The sequence below is a fragment of the Trematomus bernacchii genome, unplaced genomic scaffold, assembly GCF_902827165.1.
Source record: "Trematomus bernacchii unplaced genomic scaffold, fTreBer1.1, whole genome shotgun sequence".
Taxonomy (NCBI): Eukaryota; Metazoa; Chordata; class Actinopteri; order Perciformes; family Nototheniidae; genus Trematomus; species Trematomus bernacchii.
Window position 1 is genome coordinate 78356 of NW_022987845.1, and position 10688 is coordinate 89043.

The 10688-nt window shown below is 41.0% G+C and overlaps 1 protein-coding gene across 2 annotated transcripts in view; it reads left to right on the forward strand.

The window, feature by feature from the left end:
• The window catches only part of LOC117468666 (seizure 6-like protein), a 70509-nt gene extending 62632 nt beyond the window's left edge, over positions 1-7877 (forward strand). The window contains exons 14-17 of one of the 2 annotated variants that reach the window (XM_034112892.1): positions 948-983; positions 3120-3234; positions 3503-3608; positions 6439-7877. In XM_034112892.1, coding sequence (XP_033968783.1) covers positions 948-983; positions 3120-3234; positions 3503-3608; positions 6439-6468 — 287 coding nt within the window. In that variant the 3' untranslated portion in view covers positions 6469-7877. The remainder of the gene's footprint in view (positions 1-947; positions 984-3119; positions 3235-3502; positions 3609-6438) is intronic. The other variant, XM_034112893.1, reaches the window with a different exon arrangement.
• Positions 7878-10688: the final 2811 nt, after the last annotated feature.

Sequence of the window (10688 nt, forward strand, 5' to 3'; positions counted from 1 at the left end):
AATAGTCAAACTTTTATTTTGAAGGCCCGATTTTCTAGCGCTGTGCATGCAGTCGGCGTTGGACTGGAAGTACCGGAGACCATAAACGGTTTTGAAAACTTCTGCCACGTAGTGATCATCTTCTCAATAAAACATCTTTGCTGATGTTTTTTCGAGTCAAGATTGTTGCCGGAAGTCCCCACGGAGAATAACTTTGAGGTAGAACTATTCTTTATACATCCATGGGTACGACTTCAGATCAAAATGAACACATAATGAAATATGACCCCCGGTTTGATGACTGACAGGTCACAGAACAATGGGGGCTATCTACCCTCACCCACAATTTAAAGTAGTTCACACAGACTCTCTCCTCTTTGCTCAGAACTAAGTGAAAAACAAACAATGGCATAAAATATTATTAATATGTCGTAGTAATAGATTTATTTATTTTCTTCTCAGAGTGTACCAGAATGCGTAGTTTATATGTTAGTATTTCTAAAAATCTCGAAATCTGCTGAAAAGCGTATATATTACAGCACAATTTTTTGTTGAATAGATTTGAGTGGTTCAAAATTTCGGGTCGCGATTTATTGACAAAGGAAAAAGTGGGTCCCGAGAAATAGTTTATTTAAGCTGATGGTTACGTAAGAATGGCTCCATTTTCTTTAATTAAATACAATTAAATATAACTGAATTAAAAACATACAATTAAATTAAATGACATTTATAGTAAATAAAATTGAATACAATTAAATCCTAAAATGAAATAGTGCTCCATGTAGGAAAGATGGTGGGCTGTTTTCATGCATGTACCCATGGCCCGTCGTCTCTCCCTCCATGAGAGTACAGAGCATGAGGATTAGCAAACGGTCATTCAAACCCCCCTTGTTCCACACAAACCCCAGAAGAAGAAGTGAGATGTGTATTTCCATCATGTGACTGACACTCAGAATGATGTCTTGCAGCCTACAGTAGCTGCTTTGACCACCATGATCTGGAAGGTGAGTGTTACCTGTCCTCCATGTTGCTGTGGGCTGAAAAGACCCCCGCAACAAAAATAAATAACAAACACTTCACCTCTAACCCTAACCCTAACGGCTGATGTTGGTTTTGTGTTTCGCATTGAAGATGACGTCACGGCTCCGCCTACACTGCGTTACTATAGTTACTGCCCCAGTTCCTAAACTGTAATGGAAACGCAGCATAAAGTGAGCCTGGCCTATCGAGGCCTAACGAGGCCTAGCCATACCGTACTAAGCCGAGCGAGGCCCTGCAGTGGAAAAGCGCCATTAGTCTAGTTGCCAGCTCTTAGAGTCCTGTTGTGAAACTGGAAATGTATAGTAAGGGTCCCACGGGCACAATTAGCATAAGTTGCGTTAATTAGCATATGCTGGCAAAGTGGTTGTGGCGGTAACTGAGGATGCTGAATCCATTTCTGACATTTTCAGGATCAAAATCAGCCAATTATTCATCAAAATCAACCCCTAGGAGCAACAAATACTGGTTTAAACTGCCATTTCTGATCCTGAAAATGTCAGAAATGGATTCACTGTGGTGGAAATTCTTGATATGAACTAGTCAAAGAGATGTCTTTCTGGTCCTTTAATCTTTTGCAAAAGAGGCAAACAACATGAAGAGCAATGTCTCCACAGCCGAGTGCAACTACTCAAACTGAAGAGAGCGCTTTTATACAGTTACAATGAATACTTGCTTAGTCATGAGATAACTGACCCCTGACCCTAACGGGCCGTCTCCACGGCAGCGTTAAAATATCTTGAAACGCTTCTGCCCATTCACTTTGAATGGGGTGACGTCACTTTTTTTCGCTTTCGCCGAAATGCATTGTGGGCAGGCGAGCGGAGATTTTCAGGATTTTCAGGATTCAAAGTTGAACAATGTTCAACTTTTGAGGCTGAGGTGGAAGCGTCAGCCAATCAAATCCCGTGTACGCAAATCTGACAGTTCAAGCTCTAGCCAATCAAACGGCGTGTATGCTGGGAGAGACAGACCGCAGGTCATTTCCTCATATTCCAAAAAATGGAGGAGAAATTAGCGGCAGCGAATCAATCACCCGGTGCTTTATGACCAGACCTACCGGGATATAAACCGGAGGAGCCAGGCATGGAGGGAGGTGGCAGAGACAGTGGTATGTTTTCGCCTGTTTTGGGGAGTTTATATCCAGTTTACTTCGGGCTTTTTTGCTTCGTATGTCGCGGGCGGGAGATTCATGTGATTGGTTGCTCGCAAAAAATCCTCAAGCTTCAGATACGCCCACCTCCAAGATTTTTTTAACGCTGCCGTGGAGACGGCCCGTAACAATAGACCCATGATCAGATCACTGTGTGGTCACATGACACCTTGTGGCTGATCACCTTCCTGAGTGCTGAGATCTACTGTCTCTTGACAACGAAGGCTTACACAATTGTATTATTTATATGTTAAATATAACATCATAGCATTCAATTCTCTGATAATCATAATTTCTGTTAGCAACATATCACTGGTCCCCGGCTTGAGCTTCAATCTCAGGATCCATGTATCTGTGATCCTCTCCAGAATGGAAGTAGTCATCACATCCAGAGCATCAACTAGTTCCTGAACAGTGTCCTTCACATGCTGATATCCAAGAGAGGGAGTTACACAGTCACAAGATGGAGGAATAGAAAGCAGTATTCAATGTTTACTTCAGATTAGCTCCACGTCAGAAATGAGCATGCTTGTCATATGTCTATCTCCATAGAGGCTGAATCATCATGTTAATCACATAGCTATCATATGCCTCAAACAGTCCTGATGCTCTTCTAGGTAATCATACATCCTGTCATGTTCACAGCTACAGTTGGGATACCTTTGTTAGCATGTTACTCTGATATTGGAAGAGTATTTTCCCAACAATTTCCATTACAACACCAAAACCACTCCAAAATTGTCCAAAATCGAACCCCTATTATACATTTTCTGGCAACTAGCCTCTCTGTTTCTGCTCTGCCTGCAAACCTCTGCCTGTTTTGTGTGTGTGTTCCCGCCTGTTTGCATGTTTTTACACCTGTGTGTGCTTTGCCTTCCTCACCTGGACTCACTGAGGTTGTGTGATTGGTTTTAATTAACCGGTTTTATTAATGTGTTGTTTCTCTCAGTGGCTCGAGCGACGGCAGGCTCCACGCTGGACGGAGGAAACGTGGCGCTCGCCATCTTCATCATCGTTCTGGTTCTGTCCGTGCTGCTCGGGGGCGCTTATGTCTACGTGACACGGTAAGAAACAAGCGTTAGTGTATATATTATAATTGATTTAATTAAGTACAATTAAATGTGATTCTCCAAACTAGGTCTCTAATTGATAAAGCTGTTTTTCAAGTGTTTAAATTGCTATAAATTACTGTTTATCAAACCAAGACACCCTAATGTTACTTGATTAAAAACATGTAAAACCTCCCTCTGGAACATCTTCTCCAAACTGGCTCTCTGTAATACCGTAATATGTTTTTCTGTCTCCTCCTCTTCCTCCTCTTCCTCCCCTCAGGTGCAGATATCACTCCAACCTGAGGCTTCCTCTGATCTACCCCCACCCGTACCGACAGATCACCGTGGAGACGGAGTTCGATAACCCGCTGTATGAGACCGGAGGAGTGAGTTTAAGAAATAATACCAACACTGAGCACCATCACTAACATCATCTAGATAGATGGATAGATAGATAGATAGATGGATGGATGGATGGATGGATGGATGGATGGATGGATGGATGGATAGATAGATAGATGGATGGATGGATGGATGGATGGAAGATAGATGGATAGATAGATAGATAGATGGATGGATGGATGGATGTGGATGGATGGATGGATGGATGGATGATAGATAGATGGATGGATGGATGGATGGATGGATGGATGGATGGATGGATGATGGATGGTGGATGCTGCTGGATGGATAGCTGGATAGATGTGTAGCTGGCTCGCTGGCTCATGCTCGTGGATGCTGGATGGCTGGCTGGCTGGCTGGCTCGCTAGCTCGCTCGCTGGCTGGCTGGCTGGCTGGCTGGCTGGCTGGCTGGCTGGCTGGCTGGCTGCTGGCTCGCTGGCTCGCTGGCTCGCTGCTCGCTCGGCTGCTGGCTGGCTGGCTGGCTGGCTGGCTGGCTCGCTGGCTCGCTGTCGCTCTGCTCGCTCGCTGCTGGCTGCGCTCGCTGCTCGCTGGCTCGCTGGCTGCTCGTCGCTGGCCTGGCTGGCTGGCTGGCTGGCTGGCTCCGCTCGCTCGCTGCGCTGCTGGCTGGCTGGCTGGCTGCTGGCTGGCTGGCTTGCTGGCTGGCTGCCTCCTGGCTCGCTGGCTCGCTGCTCGCTCGCTGGCTGTGGCTGGCTGGCTGCTGGCTCGCTCGCTCGCTCGCTGGCTGGCTCGCTGGCTCGCTGGCTCGCTCGCTGGCTGCTGGCTGGCTGGCCTGGCTCGCTGGCTCGCTGGCTCGTCGCTCGCTCGCTCGCTGGCTGGCTTGGCTGGCTGGCTCCTGGCTCGCTGGCTCGCTGGCTCGCTCGCTGGCTGGCTGGCTGGCTCGCTCGCTCGCTGGCTGGCTGGCTGGCTGGCTGGCTCGATAGCTCTCTCTCTATAGCTGGATAGATAGATAGATAGATAGATGGATAGATACTTGATTGATCCCGATTTGGGAAATTCTATCGTCACAGAAGCATAAGTGTGTTCAGACTTTATAATACAATACTTAAAATACTTAAAAGAGTGGTAAAAGAAACTTAACAATTTAAATTTAAATTAAAAAAATTAAAACTGTTATATCAAATATAAACAATCTGTCTCACTGCAATACCTTCTCAGAGCCATATTACTGTAATACCTACATCTATTTATATCTATGGACACACACACACTGCTAATAACTATTTATTTTAACTTTTATTTGCCTCTTCATACTACTACTACTTCCACTTACATTTGGAAGAATATATGTTACTTTTTACTGCCTTATATCTATTTGACAGTATTTGTCACTTTGCAGGTTCATTATGTACAGTAATATTATTTCAAAACATACCTCGAAGAACCAGAAAAGTAGACGGAGTTCGATAACCCGCTGTATGAGACCGGAGGAGTGAGTGTGGAGAGATTTAAGAAATAAAACCAACACTGAGCAGCGTCACTAACACCATCTAGATCAGGGGTCTCAAACTCAAGGCCCGGGGGCCAAATCCGGCCCGCGACTTCATTTTATGTGGCCCCTTAAGAGCTTGCAAAGAATATAATACGTTTATAATACGGTTACATGCCACTTTACAGAAGCAGGTTGCCCATAAACTACATGTCCCACAATGCATCTCGTTTTTTTGACATGCGCACTGAAGAGACTTGCAATGATTTGCCCTGGACTTCTGCGTTCAGACGTAGTTAATTACTAAGTTATTATCCTATCCGATAATAATCCAATTCAGAGGCAATAATGTGATATAATACATTATTTTATATATATTATATATTTATATATGTACATTTATATAGTTACAACCGGCCCTTTGAGTGCAACCTTTATTCGAATGTGGCCCGCGATGAAATTGAGTTTGACACCCCTGATCTAGATAGATAGATAGATAGATAGATAGATAGATAGATAGATAGATAGATAGATAGATAGATGGATACTTTATTGATCCCGATTTGGGAAATTCTATCGCCACAGAAGCATAAGTGTGTTCAGACTTTATAATACAATACTTAAAATACTTAAAAGAGTGGTAAAAGAAACTTAACAATTCAAATGAAAATTAAAAACATTAAAACTGTTATATCAAATGTAAACAATCTGTCTCACTGCAATACCTTCTCAGAGCCATATTACTGTAATACCTACATCTATTTATAACTATGGACACACACTGCTACAACTAAGTACATTTACTTCAGTACTGTGCTTAAGTATAATTTTAAGGTACTTTTATTCGCCTCTTTATACTTCTAATCCACTTAAATTTGGAAGAAAATATGTTACTTGTTACTGCCCTACATCTATTTGCAGACTCTGTTGTGATTGCTCAAACAACTTACAGATGTCCCGCCCCTTAGCCTATCACGTACAATCTGTTGGAGCGCTAGCCAATAGGAGTCAAGTATTCCATAGTGATGTCACTTTGTTGCAGAACTCTGGGATTTTTGCCTTTGCAGACCATTGACATGCACTAACACCTAAAGAGCACACTACAGGAGAGGGAAAACTACACATGGGGGCCTCTTTAAGTAAAATATCTGAGTTTTTCTTCCACCTCAGCTGACTACCCAGAAGCCTTTTAACTTGTTTAGCACCTACTGTATTTACAATGTTGTTTTTAAACTATTCTGTATCTCTTTTAAGGTCTTATTAAGTGTTAATGTTGATGTGAAGCACTTTGAATTGCCTGTGTCTGAAAATGTGCTTTATAAATAACCTTACCTTAGTACTAACTTCTATTTCTCTCTCATTACCAGGACTCTCGTGAGTATGAAGTATCGATATGAAGGAGGAGTTGTTTCTGAAACGTCCCCCATCCCTCCTCCTCCTCCTCCTCCTCCTCTCCCTCCCCTCCTTCCTCCTTCTCCACCCAGCAGGAGGCCATGTAAATAAAATAGATGATGTCTAGCCCCTTCTGCCACGAGAAGCAAAGACTGATGATACTGAAGGCATGATGGGAAATAGGAGAGGAAACAAGAGAGGAAACAAGAGAGGAAACAAGAGAGGAAACAAGAGAGGAAACAGGAAACAAGAGAAGGAGTCAGTGTTGAACTTTAAAGCGCCAGGTGATGGAGGACGGAGGGAAAAAAGACCCAGAAATCTTGGTGAGAAAGGTGAAGGTTTTGGGTGTGAAATGGAAGTAAAGGGGCAGGACACAGATAGAGGAAGTAAAGGGGATTAAAGCACTTTGTTAGTATTTTTGTTAATTGTAAAAATGTATTGAAAGGATCCTGGAAAATGTGTCTGAAAGAGTTGTAATCTTTAAGATTTTCCTGAAGTCAAACTGATATTTTTAAAACTATTTATGGTTGGTTTTTCCTGCAATAGCCACTCCACATATTTATATTCAGTGGTTTCGATTTGTTTAAACGGCGGAGTCTGATATTCCCATATACTGGGTTCACATTCTTCTTCACCAGAAACAATGCAGGCATTACTTTCCATTTTATTTTTAGCTTATGTCATGTTATGTTTACGCTCCCACTTAGCTTCAATGCTAACCAGACACTTCCTGCTGCCATTTCTGTTGTTTAAAATATCAAAACATACGGTGGCTTTTATCGTGAAGCACTCACAGGAAGTACTGTCTCCAAGGTTAGTGCTTATAATCTTTAAAAACGATCCTGGCTGAACTTTAATGAGACAGCAAATTGTGGAAAGCTACATTAGCTGTGAGTTAGCCCAGCCAACAGCGTTTGTGTTCTTTGACTTCAACATAAACTCTGGTTCCTTCTTTCATTATCTCATATTTCCTCTCATTTCTGCACCTTCACCAATCAGATTCATTTAGATGCCGGTAACCTGTACATTTCTTGCATTTTCAACTCACACAAAACGGTCAAATAACGCTCAAACCCTGTGCATTTGCGTCTACTTGCATTGTTGCATTGCCTCAAAGTTCACCTAGCCTCCTGTCTGAACCACGAATGTAATAACTAGACTCAAAACAAATTGGTGCACACACCTGCCCATGCTATTAGTGTGTGCAAAAGGTTTTAAAAGGGCCCATGTCATGCTTTTCTGGTTATTACCCGTCCCCTTGTGTGTTATGAAGGTGTTTCTGCATGTAAACGGTCTGCAGAGTCTCAAACCCTCAAAGTACACCCTGTAGCGAGTAAAACTCTAACACAGAGAAGACCTGTCTATGCTGCCCCAGAACGCCTCGTTGGAGATTTCTCTTTTTCCATTTGTTTCTTTCCGGGAACCGCATGACGTCAAAATGGACCAATCCGCGTCACTATCAAACGCAGTGGGGGGACCTTTAGCGTACATTTCAACTAACAGGGAGTCCCATTGACTTGCATAGAGCTCCCTGAACGCTGGTAATAGACGAGTTGGGATGGTGGAGAAATGCTCTCTGCAGACCCATTCTCACAGCGTTATAAACCTTTTTCTTACTCAATATCAAGCCACACTTATTGTTTTTACTTCGGCTGTGAGTGTTTGTGTGTGCTCAGGATGAGTTTCGCGCTGTCCCGCTGTATCGCCGACCCGGAAACCACACCAGTAAGCCAGCTCACTGAGCAGCGAGCCTCGCAACGTCCCGACCAATCAGAGTAGGAGCTCCAACAAGCCGTTTAGGACAGAGAGTGAATACACATACTATACAGAGATGCTGTATGAGAAACCAATGTGAGTTTGGAACATTGAACAATATAAATCCATTCTAGTAGACCTCAACAATGGAATTATGATCAGTAGAAATGGCCATGACATGGGACCTTTTAAATGTTGGTTTACAGTTAAAGATTTGTCTTGAAAATGGAGGTCAACGGGGAAAAAAAACCCTATTATTGGATCATAACTGGCCAAATTCACATGTTAAGTGGCAGCGCTGAGTAGATCCATTAATACAGGTCTGAACACTGTGCAACACAACATGCACGAACAACCTCGCCTGAATCTTAAGGATTACAACTGTACGAGTCTTAAAGGCGACACATTTGCAGGTGAAAAGGTGGATTTTTTGTTTACATGCACATGTCCTAGCCACAAACTGTTAATAAGAGGAAGGAAATATGGAAAAGCTTTTTTTTTGTATTCCTTTCCTCATTATTTGTAACTGTGTCCTGCCCCCTGCCTGTGGAAAGGATGTTTGTATCAGCAGGTCCAGCTCTGCTGGCTTTACTCTAGTTAAATCTGTGACTTTAAGGCCTTTCTCACATGTATTTCAATGTTATAGATCCGGCCTCTCAGTCTCCAGCTCTGGACCCCGCTGGTTTCTAAAAAAAGAAAATTGTAAAATAGCTGCAGACGTGAAAAGGTTTGCGATGTAAATAAAGCGTAGAAACTGACGAGCTCAATCAAACCCACCAGATGATGTAATTTATTTTTGATGTACTGTACATGTGATGTTTTATGCAGATTGATAAATGTAACATTTTCATTATGAGAAGAACAAATGTTAAAAGTTTCCCTAAATAAATGGTAAGACTTTGAAATAAAAAAATCTACAAAATACTTTTTAAACATCGAGGCGTTCGGTTCCATTCTTTGGTGTCGATGTGTTTTCTCTTTCATAGCGGCAAAATATACTTTATTTCATATTTAATATCTTAACTTTTATACTTTTACTTGAGTAACACTTTGAATGCAGGACTTTTACTGTAACAGAGTATTCCTACACTCTGGTACTTCTACTTTTACTCAAGTACAAGATCTGAGTACTTCTACTTTTACTCAAGTACAATATATGAGTACTGCTACTTTTACTCAAGTACAATATATGAGTACTTCTACTTTTACTACAAGATCTGAGTAACGTCTAACTTTTACTCAAGTACAATATATGAGTACTTCTACTTTTACTCAAGTACAATATATGAGTACTTCTACTTTTAACTCAAGTACAATATATGAGTACTTCTACTGTTACTCAAGTACAAGATCTGAGTACTTCTACTTTTACTCAAGTACAAGATCTGAGTACTTCTACTTTTACTCAAGTACAAGATCTGAGTACTTCTACTTTACTCAAGTACAATATATGAGTACTTCTACTTTTACTCAAGTACAATATATGAGTACTTCTACTTTTACTACAAGATCTGAGTACTTCTACTTTTACTCAAGTACAATATATGAGTACTTCTACTTTTACTCAAGTACAATATATGAGTACTTCTACTTTTACTCAAGTACAAGATCTGAGTACTTCTACTTTACCTCAAGTACAAGATCTGAGTTCTTCTACTTTTACTCAAGTACAAGATCTGAGTACTTCTACTTTTACTCAAGTACAAGATCTGAGTACTTCTACTTTTACTCAAGTACAATATATGAGTACTTCTACTTTTACTCAAGTACAATATATGAGTACTTCTACTTTTACTACAAGATCTGAGTACTTCTACTTTTACTCAAGTACAATATATGAGTACTTCTACTTTTTACTCAAGTACATATATGAGTACTTCTACTTTTACTCAAGTACAATATATGAGTACTTCTACTGTTACTCAAGTACAAGATCTGAGTACTTCTACTTTTACTCAAGTACAAGATCTGAGTTCTTCTACTTTTACTCAAGTACAATATCTGAGTACTTCTACTTTTACTCAAGTACAATATATGAGTACTTCTACTTTTACTGAAGTACAATATATGAGTACTTCTACTTTTACTACAAGATCTGAGTACTCTACTTACTCAAGTACAATATATGAGTACTTACTATCAAGTACAATATATGAGTACTTCTACTTTTACTCAAGTACAATATATGAGTACTTCTACTTTTACTACAAGATCTGAGTACTTCTACTTTTACTCAAGTACAATATATGAGTACTTCTACTTTTACTCAAGTACAATATATGAGTACTTCTACTTTTACTACAAGATCTGAGTACTTCTACTTTTACTCAATACAATATATGAGTACTTCTACTTTACTCCAAGATCTGAGTACTTCTACTTTTACTCAAGTACAAGATCTGAGTACTTCTTACTTTACTCAAGTACAATATATGAGTACTTCTACTTTTACTGAAGTACAATATATGAG